The sequence below is a fragment of the Arachis ipaensis genome, chromosome B3, assembly GCF_059453495.1.
Source record: "Arachis ipaensis isolate K30076 ecotype BB chromosome B3, ASM5945349v1, whole genome shotgun sequence".
Classification (NCBI taxonomy): Eukaryota; Viridiplantae; Streptophyta; class Magnoliopsida; order Fabales; family Fabaceae; genus Arachis; species Arachis ipaensis.
In genome coordinates, this window is record NC_142438.1 from 43,726,034 (window position 1) to 43,746,035 (window position 20,002).

At 34.2% G+C, this 20,002-nt stretch overlaps 2 protein-coding genes and 2 non-coding genes across 4 annotated transcripts; 3 read left to right on the forward strand and 1 right to left on the reverse strand.

Annotated features, from left to right (window-relative positions):
• Window positions 1-1,122: 1,122 nt before the first annotated feature.
• Window positions 1,123-1,230, forward strand: LOC148570455 (small nucleolar RNA R71). The gene has a single exon (XR_015880474.1). It is a non-coding gene; the product is annotated as a small nucleolar RNA R71 (small nucleolar RNA).
• Window positions 1,231-8,410: 7,180 nt separating this feature from the next.
• LOC107634411 (wall-associated receptor kinase carboxy-terminal protein) lies at window positions 8,411-9,801 on the reverse strand. The gene is made up of 3 exons (XM_016337921.3): window positions 9,440-9,801; window positions 8,811-9,333; window positions 8,411-8,666 (listed from the first exon to the last, which is right to left on the reverse strand). The coding sequence occupies exons 1-3, from the start codon at window positions 9,686-9,688 to the stop codon at window positions 8,560-8,562; spliced, it is 879 nt and encodes a 292-aa protein (XP_016193407.1). The 5' UTR covers window positions 9,689-9,801; the 3' UTR covers window positions 8,411-8,559.
• Window positions 9,802-10,003: 202 nt separating this feature from the next.
• Window positions 10,004-10,076, forward strand: TRNAA-UGC (transfer RNA alanine (anticodon UGC)). The gene has a single exon. It is a non-coding gene; the product is annotated as a tRNA-Ala (tRNA).
• Window positions 10,029-17,906, forward strand: LOC107633035 (ARM repeat superfamily protein). The gene is made up of 21 exons (XM_088509411.1): window positions 10,029-10,455; window positions 10,562-10,740; window positions 10,825-10,992; window positions 11,510-11,620; window positions 11,716-11,793; window positions 12,226-12,422; window positions 12,507-12,567; window positions 12,789-12,863; window positions 12,985-13,062; window positions 13,186-13,248; window positions 13,320-13,403; window positions 13,473-13,651; window positions 14,089-14,128; window positions 14,222-14,365; window positions 14,498-14,617; window positions 14,713-14,928; window positions 15,219-15,395; window positions 15,732-16,404; window positions 16,856-17,076; window positions 17,204-17,339; window positions 17,619-17,906. Exons 1-21 carry the CDS (start codon window positions 10,314-10,316, stop codon window positions 17,774-17,776), a joined length of 3,300 nt encoding a protein of 1,099 aa, XP_088365537.1. The 5' UTR covers window positions 10,029-10,313; the 3' UTR covers window positions 17,777-17,906.
• Window positions 17,907-20,002: the final 2,096 nt, after the last annotated feature.

Below are 20,002 nucleotides of genomic sequence, written 5' to 3' on the forward strand. Positions count from 1 at the left end.
TCCAGGATCCTGTTTCTTCTGAGACAATGTCAGCTGATCCAGATCACTCAGTTCATTAGTGAACAAGGGAGGTTCATCTTCCCAAGTCTCAATACCAAATAATTTGGCATTCAGTTTCATGATTGCACCAAGGAACTTGGCAAATTGCTCTTCAGTAACATCTTCATTTTCTTCAGAAGAAGAATACTCATCAGAGCTCATGAATGGCATAAGGAGGTTTAATGGAATCTCTATGGTCTCTAGATGAGCCTCAGATTCCTTTGGTTCCTCAGAGGAAAGCTCCTTATTGATCACTGGACGTCCCAGGAGGTCTTCCTCCTTGGGATTCACGTCCTCTCCTTCCCTTACAGGTTCGGCCATGGTGATTATGTCAATAGCCTTGCACTCTCCTTTTGGATTTTCTTCTGTATTGCTTGGGAGAGTACTAGGAGGGATTTCAGTGATCCTTTTACTCAGCTGGCCCACTTGTGCCTCCAAATTTCTAATGGAGGACCTTGTTTCAGTCATGAAACTTACAGTGGCCTTAGATAGATCAGAGACTAAGTTTGCTAAATTAGAGGTATTTTGTTCAGAGTTCTCTGTCTGTTGCTGAGTGGATGATGGAAAAGGTTTACTATTGTTAAACCTGTTTCTTCCACCATTATTAAAGCCTTGTTGAGGCTTTTGTTGATCCTTCCATGAGAAATTTGGATGATTTCTCCATGATGAGTTATAGGTGTTTCCATAAGGTTCACCTAAGTAATTTACCTCTGCTATTATAGGATTTTCAGGATCATAGGCCTCTTCTTCAGAAGGCACCTCTTGAGTACTGTTGGATGCAGCTTGCATTCCATTCAGACTCTGAGAAATCATATTAACTTGCTGAGTCGATATTTTATTCTGAGCCAATATGGCATTCAGAGTATCAATTTCAAGAACTCCCTTCTTCTGAGGCATTCCATTATTCACAGGATTCCTCTCAGAAGTGTACATGAGCTGGTTGTTAGCAACCATGTCAATGAGTTCTTGAGCTTCTGCAGGCGTTTTCTTTAGGTGAATGGATCCACCTGCAGAAGTATCCAATGACATCTTAGCTAATTCAGACAGACCATCATAGAATATATCCAGGATGGTCCATTCTGAAAGCATGTCAGAAGGACACTTTTTGGTCAGCTCTTTGTATCTCTCCCAAGCTTCATAGAGGGATTCACCTTCCTTCTGTCTGAAGGTTTGGACATCCACTCTAAGCTTACTAAGCTTTTGAGGAGGAAAGAACTTGGCTAAGAAAGCCTTGACCAGCTTATCCCAAGAGTTCAGGCTATCTTTGGGTTGAGAGTCCAACCACACTCTAGCTCTGTCTCTTACAACAAAAGGGAAAAGCATGAGCCTGTAGACTTCAGGATCTACTCCATTAGTCTTAACAGTATCACAGATCTGCAAGAATTCAGTTAAGAACTGAAAAGGATCTTCAGATGGAAGTCCATGAAACTTGCAGTTTTGTTGCATTAGAGAAGCTAGCTGAGGTTTCAGCTCAAAATTGTTTGCTCCAATGGTAGGGATGGAGATGCTTCTTCCATGTAAATTGGAATTTGGTGCAGTAAAGTCACCAAGCATCCTCCTTGCATTATTATTATTTTCGGCTGCCATCTCCTCTTCCTGTTCGAAAATTTCTGAAAGGTGCTTGCTGGATTGTTGTAATTTAGCATCTCTTAGTTTCTTCTTCAGAGTCCTTTCAGGTTCTGGATCTGCTTCAACAAGAATATTCTTGTCCTTACTCCTGCTCATATGACAAAGAAGAGAGCACAGAAAAATAATAATAATAGAGATCCTTTTTGCCCAAGCACAGAGGTTCCCTTATGTGAGTAGAAGGAAAGAAGGAAACAAAGAATGTAATGTAAAGAAAGAAACACAAGGGTGAGGAGAGCAGAGATGTGAGATGAAGAGAAGTGTTAGTAGATGAATAAACACATAGAAGGAGATGAGAGAGAAGGATTTTCGAAAATTATTTTTGAAAAAGGGTTAGTGATTTTCGAAAATGGTTTTTGAAAAAGGTTAGTAATTTTTCGAAAATTAGAATCAAAAATTAAAATAATTAGTTAATTAAAAAGAAATTTTGAAAAAGAGGGAAGATATTTTCGAAAATTAGAGAGAGAGAGAGTTAGTTAGGTAGTTTTGAAAAAGATAAGAAACAAACAAAAAGTTAGTTAGTTAGTTGAAACAAATTTGAAAAGATAAGAAGTTAGGAAGTTAGAAAGGATATTTTGAAATCAAATTTTTGAAAAAGATAAGCTAAGAAGATATTTTTGAAAAGATATGATTAAAATTAGTTTTTGAAAAAGATTTGATTTTTAAAATCACAATTAATGACTTGATTCACAAGAAATCACAAGATATGATTCTAGAACTTAAAGTTTGAATCTTTCTTAACAAGCAAGTAACAAACTTGAAATTTTTGAATCAAAACATTAATTGGTGATGTTATTTTCGAAAATTATGAGATGAAATTAAGAAAAGATTTTTGAAAAACATTTTTAAAATTTTCGAAAAAAACTAAGAAAAATGAAAAAGATTTGATTTTTGAAAAAGATTTTGAAAAAGATAAAATTTGAAAATTTGAATTGACTCATAGAAAACAACTAGATTTTAAAAATTTTTGAAAAAGTCAACTCAAATTTTCGAATTTTATGAGAGGAAAAAGGGAAAGATAATTTTTTTTTTTGAATTTTTTTGAATTTTTATGATGAGAGAGAAAAACACTAAAAATGCTCAATGCATGGAGATTTTAGATCAAAACAATGAATGCATGCAAGAATGCTATGAATGTCAAGATGAACACCAAGAACACTGGTGCACGAAATTGTGATCTCCAGGCTCAAACAAATCCTGATAATGGCTCCAAAGCTTGGTGCTCTGATCTTAATTCATAATTGTCACAACTTCGATACAACTAACCAGCAAGTGCACTGGGTCGTCCAAGTAATACCTTACGTGAGTAAGGGTCGAATCCCACGGAGATTGTTGGTATGAAGCAAGCTATGGTCACCTTGTAAATCTCAGTCAGGCAGATATAAAGTGATAATGGTGTTTTCGAATATTATAAAATAAAATAGGGATAGAGATACTTATGTAAATCATTGGTAGGAATTTCAGATAAGCGAATGGAGATACTTTTCGTTCCTCTGAACCTCTGCTTTCCTGCTATCTTCATCCAATCAGTCTTACTCCTTTCCATGGCTGGCTTTATGCAAGGGCATCACCGTTGTCAGTGGCTACATCCCCTCCTCTCAGTGAATAATATGCTCACGCACCCTGTCACGGCACGGCTATTCATCTGTCGGTTCCCGATCATGCTGGAATAGGATTCACCCTCCTTTTGCGTCTGTCACTAACGCCCAGCACTCGCGAGTTTGAAGCTCGTCACAGTCATTCAATCATTGAATCCTACTCAGAATACCACAGACAAGGTTTAGACTTTCCGGATTCTCTTGAATGCCGCCATCATTCTAGCTTACGCCACGAAGATTCTGGTTAGGAGATCTAAGAGATACTCATTCTAGCTTAATTCATGTAGAACAGAAGTGTTTGTCAGGCACGCGTTCATAAAGGAGAAGGATGATGAGCGTCACACATAATCATCACCTTCATCACGTTCTTGGGTGCGAATGGATATCTTAGAAGAGAAATAAGAAGAATTGAATAGAAAACAGTAGTACTTTGCATTAATCTTTGAGGAACAGCAGAGCTCCACACCTTAATCTATGGAGTGTAGAAACTCTACCGTATGAAAATACATAAGTGAAGGATCAGGCATGGCCGAGATGGCCAGCCCCCTAAAACGTGATCAAAGGATCATAAGGTAATCCAAAGATCCAAAGATGCCTAATACAATAGTAAGAGGTCCTATTTATAATAAACTAGCTACTAGGGTTTACATGAGTAAGTATTTGATGTATAAATCCACTTCCGGGGCCCACTTGGTGTGTGTTTGGGCTGAGCTTAAGTGTTGCACGTGCAGAGGCCATTTGTGGAGTTGAACGCCAGTTTTTGTGCCAGTTTGGGCGTTCAACTCTGGTTTTGGATCCTTTTCTGGCGCTGGACGCCAGATTTGGGTAGAAAGCTGGCGTTGAACGCCAGTTTACGTCGTCAATTCCTGGCCAAAGTATGGACTATTATATATTGCTGGAAAGCCCTGGATGTCTACTTTCTAACGCAATTGGAAGCGCGCCATTTCGAGTTCTGTAGCTCCAGAAAATCCACTTTGAGTGCAGGGAGGTCAGAATCCAACAGCATCAGTAGTCCTTTTTCAACCTCTGAATCTGATTTCTGCTCAAGTCCCTCAATTTCAGCCAGAAAATACCTGAAATCACAGAAAAACACACAAACTCATAGTAAAGTCCAGAAATGTGAATTTAACACAAAATCTATTAAAAACATCCCTAAAAGTAACTAGATCCTACTAAAAACATACTAAAAACAATGTCAAAAAGCGTATAAATTATCCGCTCATCAAACACTTTGAAGATCAAGATGAACACCAAGAACTTATTTTTGAAAATTTTTATATGCAAAGAAAACATGCAAGACACCAAACTTAGAAATCTTTCACGCTTAGGCACTAAGAATTCAAGAATGCATATGAAAAACAAGAAAAGACACAAAACATGAAAACATCAAGATCAAACAAGAAGACTTACCAAGAACAACTTGAAGATCATGAAGAACACTATGAATGCATGAATTTTTCGAAAAATGCAAGATGAATATGCAATTGACACCAAACTTTCAACTTGACTCAAGACTCAAACAAGAAACACAAAATATTTTTTATTTTTATGATTTTATTAAATTTTTTTGGATTTTTTTTATTTTTCGAAAATCATTTGAAAAAGAAAAATAAGGATTCCAAAATTTTTAATATGAATTCTAGGAATCTTGTATTCTTATTCTAAAGCTCCAATCTAAGGGTTAGGCATGGCTTAATAGCCAGCCAAGCTTTAGTATGTAACTCAGACATGACACGCCTGACATACCCTTTGGAAGCCCCTATCCAAAAGAATTAGACATGGCTTTATAGCCAGCCAGGCTTCAACATGCTTCATGAAACTCTAGAATTCATTCTTAAAAATTCTGAAGAAAAATATATTTTTGAAAGATTTTTGAATTTTTTTTTTGAAAACAAAACAAAAAGAAAATTACCTAATCTGAGCAACAAGATGAATCGTTAGTTGTCCAAACTCAAACAATCCCCGGCAATGGCGCCAAAAACTTGGTGCACAAAATTGTGATCTCAGGCAACGACGCCAAAAACTCTGTACGCACGTCTTAATAAATTGTTTTTCATTCACAACTTCGATACAACTAACCAGCAAGTGCACTGGGTCGTCCAAGTAATAAACCTTATGTGAGTAAGGGTCGATCCCACGGAGATTGTTGGTATGAAGCAAGCTATGGTCACCTTGTAAATCTTAGTCAGGCAGATATCAAATGGTTATGGAGTTTTCGAAAATAAATAATAAAATAAGGATAGAAATACTTATGTAAATCCTTGGTGAGAATTTCAGATAAACGCATGGAGATGCTTTCGTTCCTCTGAACCTCTGCTTTCCTGCTGCCTTCATCCAATCAGTCTTACTCCTTTCTATGGCTGGCTTTATGTAAGGACATCACCATTGGCAATGGCTACTTTTGATCCTCTCTGGAAAATGGTCCAATGCACTGTCACTACATGGCTAATCGTCTGGAGGCATCACCCTTGTTAATGGCTGCATCCCATCCTCTTGTGAAAATGGTCCAAATGCTCTGTCACAGCACGGCTAATCATCTGAGGTTCTCGATCATACTGGAATAGGATTCACAACACTCGCGAGTTTGAAGTTCGTCACAGTCATTCAATCCCAGAGTCCTACTCGGAATACCACAGACAAGGTTTAGACTTTCCGGACTCTCATGAATGCCGCCATCAATCTAGTTTATACCACGAAGATTCTGATTAAGAGATCCAAGAGATACTCATTCAATCTAAGGTAGAACGGAAGTGGTTGTCAGGCACGCGTTCATAGGGAATGATGATGATTGTCACGTTCATCACATTCAAGTTGAAGTGCGAATGAATATCTTAGAAGCGGAATAAGTTGAATTGAATAGAAAAACAGTAGTACTTTGCATTAATCTTTGAGGAACAGCAGAGCTCCACAGATGGGATATGACTGAAATTTCGATCCAAGATGGGATATGACTGAAATTTCGATCCAATCCGTCGATCCAAGATGGGATATGACTGAAATTTCGATCCAATCCGCACTAAACTCATTAGATCAAATTCGATATTCGCACTTTTTATGTTTCAGATCAGATCATATCCTCAAATTACAGATCAGATACGGATAAATACTGTGATTTATATGGATCGGCTGGTTCGACCGGAAAACTAGTGAATCGGACTAAAACCGAACCCTAGTTCGGTTCGATTTACTCCTTGGACCGTTTAAGGAATAAAACCGGTGCAAACCGGTCTAACCGAACTGGTTTGCTTGAAAAATTTTTTAAAATGTCTCCACAAGGTCTCGAACCAAGAACCTTGGAGCAAAAGCAACCTCTACTTGCCACTTAACCAGTGCACTTCTAAGTATTATATTTGACAAATACTAATTATATAGTATACATAAATATCTAATTTAATTTAATTTTTATTTTTCTATTTTTAAAATTAATTATATTTTAATTATATACCATTATTAATATAAATATAAATTTCACTAAAAATTTATTAATTTACTTGATCTATTTTATTGCTAATATTGTGATTAAGGTTATTTGTTTTGATGTTAGTGTTAAAATCTACTGATATTATAGTTAGATGATAGGCTTTGTGAATTAATTATTTTTTTATTGTGTCAAAATAAGATACTATTGTAGTATTAAAATTTTATGATTTTTTATATTAGTTATTTTTAGAAGTTGAGACTTGATTCTTCATAAAATGTTAGTGAAGATATGTATTTCAAATTTTAATTTTAAGTTTTTAACTATTTTATATTTTATATTTACGTGAGACCGGTTTTATCAGTTCAACCAATGATTTATCGGTTGAACCCATAAACCAGTAAACCAGTAGCTTGACCGGTTCGATCACTGGTTTGGTTCTAACAACTATGTTTCAATCTAATTTCAAAAATTTCGATTTACTCAATTTAGTCTCCCAACTTAATAGTTATGACTCACATTGGTTCCTAATCTTATTTTTGTCACCGTCTCTCAAAATCGTTAACGACATGCTGAGATGGACTAACGACTGTTACATTATACATTCTAGCGACTGTTTGATGTGACAATTGAAATTTTTTTTACCTTATTTTTTTCAACTAAACACTTAAAATCCTAATATGAGTCACGGATACCTAAGTTAAAAAATCAAACTAAGTAAATTAAAACTTTAAAAATCAGATTAAAACTCGAATATAACTTCAAAACATAACTTTAACTTATGTAGTGATTAATTTAAATGAGAATCAAATAAATCAAAATTCAACATAATTTTTATCAATGTTTTCAAATTCGAAATTTCTATACCAAAATTAACTAGGATTTTTTTTAAATTAAAAATTTAATGAAATAGTGACTTTAATTATCTTAACCAATGTCCTAATTAATTACTTTTATGTCTTAAAAAAACTGTATATGAGAAAAAAATAATTAATTTGTCTACTTTAATAAATAGTTATTTTACTAAAATGAAAGAAACTATTTTTTTAGAATTTTTTAAGAACTAATTAATATTATATATATTTTGTTACACTACATTTAGTTATAAAAATTTTATTTATTTTTAATGTTTATATTAAAAATAAAAAGAAAATTTAAATTAGTGAATCTTAATATATAATAATAATAATAATAATAATAATAATAATAATAATAATAATAATATAGTAATTATTTTATATATTATACGAATATAAATTAATTATTTTTTTATTTATAAAAATTTTAAGAGCTTGTTTTATATATATATATATATTTTTGATGAATGTGATATATTTTTTTATGTAAATAATCTTTTAAAAAAAAATCTAATAGTTAATTTATTACCTTTTTTATTTTAGTCTAAATTAAATTTTTTTATTGTTTCTGGAAAGAAAATCTTTTGAGGAATTTAATAATATGTGATGAGGAACACCGAATAAATTATACAGAAACTAATTAAAACACAATATGAAAACATCTTTAAAAAAAGACGTTTTAGACGTCTTTATCTGAGTGGCTCCAAAATAAAAGGTATAGCTGAAGTGGTGAGATATGTTTTTCTTTTGTAACATAAGGTGGTAAGAAATTCACCTAGTTTGTCATTGGCTAAAGAAGAAGGTTAATTAGGGAACACAATGAAAAAAGGTGGAGTAAATGACTAAATGCCCATAATTTGAACAGCAAATTGCATCAAAGAATGGTTCCCTTCAATTTTGGTAGCAAAACCACTATGCTTTCCCCCCAGGGAAACAACTTGCAACTACACAGGGGCTCTCTGCCTATTAAGTATAAACAAACCAAGTGAAAATCTACTAAATTTGAAGTATTAAGGGAACCTTAAACCTTGTAAATTAGACCAGGTACAACTACAAGAAATGAAACCAGTTGGGAGTAGTGTGTCCATGGAACAATCTTCTGTGCCTTTGATATTACGCTTCCACCAGCTGAGAATTGAGACACAACACATAAACCACTCAAATTAGTTACACAATACAAAGTGATAAAAAATTCAAGGTAGATTGAAGTTAACTAGAAACAGAAAATAAACATAAAAAGTAGAAACCAAAGTTTTGAAGATGTTAACTTACCACAATCTCTTGTCGAATTTGTAGTACTTGAGCAGAGACACAAGAAACCTTGTGTATCAGCATCAAAGCCACAAGTCCCACCAGATTTCTCACAAGTTCCACACCCCACATCAGGCACACTAAAAGAAAGCTTAATCCCATAAACCCAATCCAAAGGTCCCACACCCCTCAACTTTCCCGTGTCAAACACGCTCGTATAGTGCGTGCAATCCAATATATTCATGCTCATGAACTTCACGGTGTTGTAGCTTGTGAAACAGCACGGTGGGGAACTGTTAGTTGTTGACAAGTGGAACACCCTGAAAGCGTTGCAGGAGCCGTAAAGCTCGTCGCAAGTGTGGCCTTCGAAGTTGAAGCAGAGGTACTTGTAATGGTTGAGAACTGGAGAGTCTATGGAGCAGTTTAGGAGCACGAAAATGGTGTCTTGTGATGGTGGGATTATGGCGGTTTGAACTTCTGTCATGACCAACTCATGGTGTGGTTGAAGGATGGAGCACGTGGACATTTCAGGGTCGTAGATTACCTACATCGATCCCACGAATACAAATACGAATACCAGCATTGAATACGATATAAAACTATACATAAATACGAATATACACATACAATAGTTAAGCATAGTAGATTACCATGGTTAGTTTGTTGTAGTCGATGGATTGAACCTTGTAAGAACCAGAAGGGGTTTGAAAGAACAAGTTAGTGCTGCAGTTAAGCATGTTCCTGAACTGAGGTGCACCGCAACCATCTTCTAAGCCAAATGGGTAGTTTATGGGAATGTTGCCACATGAGTTCTTGCAAATGGAGAGTGCAAGAGTAGTTAGAATAACAATGGCTTGTAGTTGTAGTAGGAATGTGAATATGAGAAGATGCATCTTCATGTTCTAGATTTGGAACTAGCGAGCGACAGTGGAATATGCTATGCTATACGCGTTTTTGGACCAAAGGAAAAGTAAGAAGATGAGTGAATTTGGGATGATGAATTTAATTTTACAAATTAAAAAAAAATGGTAGAACAAAGATGTATATTATAAAAGTCCGTAATTTACTCGAATAGATTTTTGAACGTTGGGGCACAGGCTGGTGTATGGGATCCACATTTGAAAAGTAAAAAGCTAACTTACCAGCCTGTGTGAACATGGGTTTTCTAAACTACATAATAATATGTTTTAAATCCAGAAGGCCTATATCAACATGGGGATGTAGCTCAAATGGTAGAGCGCTCGCTTTGCATGCGAGAGGCACGGGGTTCGATCCCCCGCATCTCCAAGGTTATCATTTTCTTTTTTGGCTTTTTCCTTCCCCTGAATGAAACCAAAGCGCTCCAAATATCGAAAAGGAATCTTTTCTGTTTCACCTACACATAAGCTTGATTTATTCCCGCCAACATGCAAAATCAGCGAGCCAAAACTAGGGTTTGTGAATTTTCACTCAGAGTCACAAGCACAAACCGAAACCACAACTTATCAGTAGCAGTGGTGTCAGACTAACAGCTGAACCATTTCCATGGCGGAGCTTACTCAGATCGCCGATCTTCTCAACCAGACACTCAGCCCCGATGCCAACGCCGTTCGTGCCGCCACCGATGCTCTCGATCGACTCTGCCTCACTTCTAACTTCCCCTTCTACCTCCTTTCAATTTCAACTCGTAATTTCACTTTCAAGCTTCCGTTCTTCCTCATCGTCGATTTCGCAGTTTTGCATTTTCAGCTCATTCTTTTTTACGAGAATTTTGATTCGGTGTTTGCATGCAGGAGGAGAAGATCAAGGTCAGAAGGTTGCTGCTGCTACTTACCTGAAGAATTTCACGCGCCGGAACATGGATAGCAGTAGCGCGGCCACGATTTCTAGTGTCGGCAAGGAGTTCAAGGAGCAGCTGATGCAAGCTCTGCTTCAGGCCGAGTTCCACATTCTGAAGATTTTGGTTGAAGTGGTACGTATCTTGATTGTTGCCGTTGTTGTTGATTCGCCCTTGAATTGTGTTTTCTTATGCATCTGAACGATTCTGTGGTGGCAGTTCCAGTCGGTTGCGGTTGCTGAGTTTGTTAAGCAGAATTCGTGGCCGGAGCTTGTGCCTTATCTGCAGTCTGCTATTCAGAATAGCAATCTCATCAATGGTTCAAGCTCTGCATGTAGCACAGTCAATGCACTTGTAGTTCTTCATGCTCTTCTTAGACCTTTTCAGGTATTCAAAGTCTCTATTGGTTTTTGACTTGGAGTGAAATTTAGGATTTTGTTTATTCATGCAATGTGCCTTTATGTGAAATCAATGTTGGCAGTGACAATTTGCATCAGATCATGTCTACTGATTGAGATTTATTGAATAAAATTTTAGATGTAGAAGAGACAGAATGCAGTTTAGTGGTTGCCATGACTCATCATTGATACATTGTCATGTGTTTTGCAAGGTTTACATGTGTATTTCTGTGTTTGTTTCTTATCTTCATGTTTTCTTAAATGCATTAAGAATCCTTCCAATTTCTTCTTTGAAACATTTATTTCCAAGATAATATCTACAAAATATTAGATAATTTTTTTTTTCTCTCTGTAATTATTCACTTGTGTAGCAGTTAGCTTAACCCTTAAGTTTGGTCCTGTTTATGTAACATACTGTCTCTTTGCCTCTATCAGAACTTCTGTATGCCATGAAACATGTTTTGATTCCTTTGTCTTGTATATAAATTAACTGCTTCATTTTGCAGTATTTTTTGAATCCTAAAGTACCAAAGGAGCCTGTACCACTGCAGCTGGAGCTTATAGCGAAAGAAATTCTTGTGCCTTTGCTTTCTATATTTCATCAGTTTGTTGGAAAGGTAATTTCTAGTCTTTTATCCCTTTTGTGCTTTACTTAACTTACCATTTCTTTTATGAACTCCACTTCTGAATGGTTTTATTATGCATGTACCAGGCTTTAGCTACCCTTGACAGAGCAGAAATAGAAACTGAGAAAGTTCTTCTCACTGTATGCAAATGCCTACATTTTGCAGTAAGTAATGTTTGAACATGTATATAGTTAACACAAACATATATGAATTAGTTATTATGTGCAATTCTGCATTCACTTGAGTATATTTATCCTTGTGGAGCTTAAAATTAACGAATATTTTTCTATAGTGATATAATTCAATTGTCTTCTTGTTGCATTGTTTGTGGTGCTTATACTCTTTTCAAGTAGTTTCTTTTTAATTGTTTTCTGATAAGTTAGATCCCCTATTCCCCTTTAAATATTTATGTTGCCCTCCAATATATTTTTGCCTTGTCAGCTTCAACTGGCATAAGTGGAGTTTCATGCTATTTTCCTCCAATTTGTTTTCTGTACAAACCATTGGCAGTATTGTAGAGTGGCTCATGTAGCAGATGATTCTATGACTAAAGTGTAGGTGCTAAATTTATTTTTATTTGATACTCCTATTTATAGGTAAAGTCTTACATGCCACCGACTTTAATTCCTCTTCTTCCTTCATTCTGTTGTGACCTGATTGCCATTCTGGGTTCGTTGAGATTTGATGATCTGGTAGCTGAAGAAGATGTATATTTCACAAGATTGAAGACTGGAAAAAGAAGTCTGCTTATTTTTTCTGCACTTGTCACTAGGCACAGAAAACATTCTGATAAGTAATATCATGCATAACTTCTTTGTTCACTGAATGAAGGCATTTTTACATTATATATATTAAAGTATATTCCCTCCATTTTCAGGTTGATGCCACAAATGATAAGTTGTGTTCTTAACATTGTCAAATATAGCAAAAATACCAGTGTAAGATAATGACCTCAATTTTTGTACTTGATTACTGGTTGGTTAGCAGTTGATTTAGACAATGCTTATTCTTTCTATTTCTAGCTTTGATTCTAAAAGTCTATCTTACTTATGAATTGTATCTTGAAATTGATTTTGCACTCATGTTACCTTATATTTATTTTAATTGTACTCCTTTTGTTGGGCATACTGGAATTTTAATAGTGATATTTCTTTTGCAGAAACTTCCTTTCCTGTCTGAGAGGGTTCTTTCTTTAGGTTTTGATGTAATTTCAAATGTACTGGAGACTGGACCGGTTAGTTTTTTTAGTTGTGAGCTCTTAATCGAGTTTCAATTGTTTGGATGCTGCAACTTTTGCATTTCACATATTCTTCCAAATATTCATCTTTAATATGGTTCAAGTTCAATAAATACAGGGATGGCGGTTAGTTTCTCCACATTTTACAACTCTATTGGAATCTGCAATTTTTCCAGCATTAGTAATGAATGAGAAGGTTAGGATGTTTCCTGAAAATGTTACATGGACAAATTTTTGTTTAAGAATATTATTTTAATCAAATTTAAGTAGCTTGACATACACTTTTTTCCTTCTTTAATTTATGAAAATGTTTGTGTAGGATATATCAGAGTGGGAAGAAGACGCAGATGAGTATATACGGAAGAATCTTCCTTCAGATATTGTATGAATTGAAAGTTGATATTATTGTTTTACATATTTTGTAGTTACTTACGACCTAAATTTTTTTATTAGGACGAAATTTCTGGATGGAGAGATGATTTATTCACTGCCAGAAAAAGTGCAATAAACTTGCTTGGTGTAATCTCGATGTCAAAGGTAAACATCATAAAAGTTTGTTGAGTTATGTTAGTTATTTCTATAGTTCATTTGCTGTAATTTCTACAGGGGCCACCTACGGAGAGTGCTGCTGATGCTTTATCAGCTTCAGCCAAGCGTAAGAAAGGCCAAAAGAACAAAAAAAGCAATCAACGGCGCTCCATGGGGGAGTTGTTGGTGCTTCCATTCTTGTCAAAGTTTCCAATTCCTTCTGATTCTGATGTGTCTCAAAAGCAAATTCTGAACGAGTGAGTTTCTACATATGCTTTACATATTTATGCTTTGATCAGACAATGGAAACATTCTCTCTCTCTCTCTCTCTCTCTCTCTCTATATATATATATATATATATATAAAGATCAATTGCACAATCTGTTGCATCAGTTACTCTGTTGATTTGTTGCTATTTATTTGAAAGCCTATTGGCTGAGCAGTGTTATAAGTGAAATACTGAAACATATGCTGATTGCTGAAATACTGCCTTTTTTTTTTCTTTTTCTTTTTCGCTTAAATCCTCTATTTTTCCTCCCGTAACCCCTTTCCGTACTTGATGTCATGTTACTAAAGTGCTTTGTTCATGTACGTATTTAACTTTAATCAGTATTTTGTTTTATTAATAGTTCTATACTTCTATACTCTCCTATTACTTTTGTACTTATTGTTGTTACATCATCAACTTTGGCAGTTACTTTGGTGTTCTGATGGCATATGGTGGCCTACAAGATGTGAGCACATTTCACCTATTGTTTCAACCAGCCATCTGCATTTGAAGTTTGATTTACATTTTTTTTCCCCAAATCATTTTATTTCTTATGCAGTTTCTGAGGGAGCAAGAACCTGGATATGTAACAGCTCTGCTTCGCACAAGGATTTTGCCACTGTATGCAACAGCTGCCTTGGTGCCATACCTGGTTGCAAGTGCAAACTGGGTACTAGGAGAACTAGGCTCCTGTCTACCTGAAGTAAGACAGCATATCAATTATGCTATCTAAACCTGAGCAAATTCGTTTTCAAATACTGTTCCAAAATGCATTTTGGTGAATGTTGAGGACACATTTAGCCTATCTTGTTTCTAACTTTCTGTTTCATCGTAGGAGATGAGCGCTGATGTATATTCTCAATTGCTTATGGCATTGGTCATGCCAGATAAGCAGGATATGTCTTGCTACCCTGTCCGGATTTCTTCTGCTGGGGCAATTACGACACTACTTGATGTGAGCTCTTAATTTCTACATCTACCAGGGATGTCCAATCTTTTTTTTTTTTTTTTTCTGATTTACCACTCAGCTTCTGTTTTTCCTTTTTCCAGAATGAATACATGCCCCCTGATTTTCTACCTCTAGTTCAAGTAATCATTGGCAACATTGGAAATGATGAGAGTGAGAGCTCCATCTTATTACAACTTCTCAGTTCTGTCATGGAAGCTGGAGATGAGGAATTAGCTATCCATATCCCACATATTGTCTCATCATTAGTTGGTCCCATCTCAAAGTGGTTAATACCTAATCCGGAGCCTTGGCCTCAAGTATGCGCTGATCTCTCTTGTTTATTTGCTGTTTAGCAATGATTGCTACCAGTTGTTTTGCTAACAACTCTAATAGATAATAACATTGAATTTGGTTTGATGAATAAATATAACTTTGCTATCAGTAATGTGTGATAAATAAATATAACTTTGCATTCAGTTGCTTTGTTTGATGGAGCAAATAACATGCATGTCTAGTTAGTTATTTTGGACCATGCTGGATTTTTCATTGGCCCATACTATTGCACCAACGCAATACTAATTTTGATCTGACTATGTATCTGCAATAGGTGGTTGAGCGTGCAATTGCTGCTCTAGCAGTTATTGGTCAGACTTGGGAGGACTGCAGACGTGAAGAATCTGAGTCAATTGATTCTCTTGAGATGTGGGATGCTGGACAAGCCTCTATTGGTAGAAGTTTTGCTGCACTGTTGCAGCAGGCTTGGCTTACTCCGCTGTCCACACTGGTTAGTTTGAGTGCCTTTTTTAATTCTGCTTATGTTCCACAGGCAGGCTTCCTTCTTTTTTTTTTTTTTTTTAATTCATCAATGATTTGATAGATATGCAGATATAATCTGCGTTTACTCCATTCATTTTTTCCAATTTTGTTTATACCATTATACTTCTTTGATTATCTTTATGTGCATATAAACTATTGTGCTTCTTATTGTCCTTTTGGTGGTTTGGCTATCAGATAACGATTGTCTTCAATAATTCAATCTTGCAAATTAAAAATATTCCCACATTATACTTTTTTTGTGAGAATTATTTTAAAATAATTATCTTGAACTGAGGATCAACAGGATCAGCATTCTCCCCCTTCATCATGCATAGAAGATTCCTCAACTATGCTAAAGTCTGTCATGCTTTCTATTAATGGAAATGACATGATTGAAGAGCTTAAAGTGTCAGAGCTGCTGTTGGTTTGGGCTGAAATGATTGCAGAGTGGCATGCATGGGAAGAATCAGAGGATTTGTCCATTTTTGATGTGATTAAGGAAGCTGTGTATTTAGCTCGTAAGTATAGGCTGAAAAACTTCATTGTGAAAGATATGCCATCTCCTCCAGCTCCCCCTGTGCCTGAACGTTCAATCATAGAAGGCATTGGCACTTTCATCAGCGAGGCCATTAAGCAATATCCATCTGCAACATTGAGAGCTTGTTCATGTGTGCATATATTACTACATTGTCCAAGCTACTCACTTGAAACTGAAGGTGTAAAGCAGTCATTGGCTACTTCTTTTAGTCGAGCAGCCTTCTCTCGCTTTAGAGAAGTTAAGGGCAACCCTGGTTCACTTTGGAAGCCTCTATTGCTTGCTATATCTTCATGCTATTTGTGTTATCCCGATATTGTTGAAGGTGTTCTGGAGAAGAGTGAAGAGGGAGGCCTCAAAATTTGGGCATCTTCTTTGTGTCATCTATCCAATAGCTCCTTTGAGGCAGGTCTGACAGCCGAGTCCGAGATGAAGTTGATTGGTAAGTAGCTTGCCTTCAGCTATAACGAAACTTCAGAATATTGTATTTTTCTTTTCCTTGAAGAATGGGCTTCACAACTATTGATTGTCTTCATTATACACTTACAAAGTTTTCTCCTTGATCATACCAACTTTACCCTCCTCTAAAACTATCTCTTTGAATCAATTTAGCCGTCTTTTCTTTTGTTTCTGTTTTTGTTTTTGTTTTTTGGTTTGGGGTTGTTGTTCGTGCTGAAGGCAGACATTGAAGGCCATGCTTATTAATACTTCATTCTGTACAGAATCTTGCTAATAATTTTAAGTATAAATTGTTTGAAGGTTGCTGTTTCTCACAACATCATTATGTCTTTATAAATAGAACATTTGAATAGTTGAAACTGGAATCTATTTTTCCACAGTTGCTAACAATTTCTTTTATTTTATTTATTTGTTTGTTTTTACATGCATTTTAGTGATGACGCTGGCCCAATTGATTGAGCAACTACTGAGAAAAGGGAAGTCAGGTGTTGATTCAATTCAAAGCTGCTTTACTTTTCTGTTGGAAGTATTTATACGACTGAAAGAGGTGCGTGACGGGAAAGAAGATGACCCAGAGGAAGAAGTGGCTGAAAATGATGAGGAAAACAATGAGGATGAGGCCAGTGATGATGATGACTCTGAAGATTATGATGAGGTTTATTTTTGCAATTTCTTGACTTATATTGTTTTTCAGCGTTGTTCTAAATCAACTTATATCTTTGTTGTAGCAGTGATTGGCTTTCATTACTCAATTTGTCTTTTACTTTCTTGGTTTACATTAGGACTCTGACGATGAGGAATACGAAGAAACAGAAGAAGAATTTCTTGATAGGTATGCTAAAGCTGCTGAGGCATTAGAAAATGGTTCAACTATTGAAGAGGGGGATGATGAAGATCAAGAAGTGGAGATGGAATTAGGTAAGCCATTTATGTGTATGCATGATATGAATATTTGCACATATACTGTTTGATCTTTTGTACTTGAATCATTTATGCAAAGATATCAGTATATGCATCATTGCAGTTAATCTGCTAGTGGTCACACCCCCAGCAAAATTAAATTAAAATGAAAGAATATTTGGATTTCTTAGTTCCAGTTATTACTTTTTTAATTTTATGATTGCTTATCCACAAGTTCATCATAGATGAAAAATTTGCACCCTTTTTAATCCATCTGCTGTCATGGTGGGAATACAGGTCCATTAGGTGATGTTGATGAGCACGACATTGTGTTATCCTTGATAGACAAATATCGGCATATACTCATAGATGGACAAAGTTTTCCCTCGAATGTGATCGTGAATTTTCTGAATGCCTTCCCCGAATTTAGTTTGTATTTCCAGCAATATAGATAACTGGGATAAGTATGGTTTGTATCATGTATTGCTGTTGTGTGTAAATGAGTTTCTTCTTAAGAAAAGTCAGGGTTTTGAACTGTGTTGTATAAAATACGTTACAATTTTATTTATATTATTATTCGTATAATTATTCCTTTAACTGGGGAAAAGGGCAGCGGGATATTTACCATGTCCAGATTTGAGAGTCGAAGCATCCAGCAATTGGAAAACGTATATTATTGAAGAAAATTTCCTCTTTTGTGTAGCCCCTATTGTGTTATAATTGCTCTGTTCTTTGTTAATGCTTAATTGCTTATCATCGCTTTAGCGACTTAAACTCTTAAGGGTTATCCCCAGCTTCTGCACGTAAAATTTTACATTTGTTACAAGTTTATCCCTTTAATTCTAACTAGACAAGTCAGTAACCCAAAATCTACTATGTAGGAAAAGATAAGGATTCTGCATTAATTCTCTGGATATGAGGATGCCTGATAAATCACCTAACGTATGTATATGCGTTAACAAACAGAAAAACAGATAGGCCAGAAGATACTACTCTCATTTTCAAATTATTTGTTTCATTTACCCTTATTTTAGTTGCAAGTTAAAAGTCTTTTTTATTATAAAAACTTATTGATTAATTTTTATGATTTCACTAATTTGTGTTTTAAGGACACATTTTAAGAGTATAATAATCTTTTAAATATTTTGATATATTTAATGTATTGAAAATATAAAAATGTTTATTTTTTAATAATTTTTATAAAATATTTTTTGTAGTGTTCTTAACTTCTGTCTAGTGAACTCAACTTATCAAAATTCAATTTTTATTTATTATATCCTTTATTATTAAATAAAAAGAAAAAATTAGAAGAATAAAGAATTGATAGAGATAAAATAATATTAAGAGATATTTATTGTTTATATTTTTAATAAATCCAATAATTATACACTACTAAAATAACAGTTAAATTTGAAAATGATGAGATATAAATAATAAATCAATTCCAAGGTCCATTAAGGTACCTCCTCTCATTTTACTATTTTAGCATCCGTGGGCTCTTACTCCCTTTTCATCTACTTATTATTTATTTGTCTAGCCTTACTCTTTTTTTTTTTTTTTTTTGAAAGAGGTATAGCCTTACTTAGCACTTAGCAGTGTGGTGAGCACTTAGCACTTGATATTTATTCTCTGTTGCATATTCTCGAGTTGTGCTTTACTTGTATTTCTCTGTCCGTACTCTATTTTCTATTTTCTTTGTTTCTGCTGATTAAATTGTAGTATATTGTATTTTTAATAATTTTATTTTATATTTAACGAAATCGGTTCGATCACAGTTCAATTACGGTTGGACCATTGAACCATTAAATCAGTTATTTGATTGATTTAATGACCAGTTCGGTTCTCATAATCTTAGTAAATATTAGTAATTTTATGTATCAGCCATATATTTATTTATATTTTTAATATACTTCAGTTAACCTTCTAAATCGATAAATCAGTAATTAGAACGATTTAATGATCAATTAATTTTTAGAACCTTAATATTATCTAATGAGTAACTAAATTAAGATAACATTATGATTCTTATTATTTATTGTAATTTTTCTCAAAATCTGTTATTTATAGACCCATTTATATTCTAAGCATAACACTATAAAATTTAGATTCTAGCCAATACCTATTTTTATTTATATAACAAATTATACCCATATTTAATATAATGATATAATATGTTTATTTTGAATTAAATATATATTAAAAATTAAAATATATAAAATATATTTTTAAAAAAAAACTTAGCACAATAAAAAATTAAGAATGAAACTTATTACAAATTAGAGAAATAAAAAGAAACAAGCAAAAACATAAATAATAACACAAACTAAACTACTCAAACACAATACCCTACATACTATTATGTATTCTAAAGTCTAAAATATATAACATACATTTAAAATGAAAACGATAAATTAACAAATTAAAATACAATTATACTAATAATTTTTTGTCTGTTTATTTTTTTATTATTTTACAATATAAATATAATTAAACTAATAATTTTTTCCGTAACTGTTATATTATATTTACATAGCATTATAAAACTTTATTTGTTTTTTTATTTTAATTTATATATTTTTAAATTTTTTGTATATTTATTTATTATTTTTTATATATTATTTTAATATAATTCAATTATTTCAATTGAACCTCTAAATTAATAAATCAATAATTAAATTAGT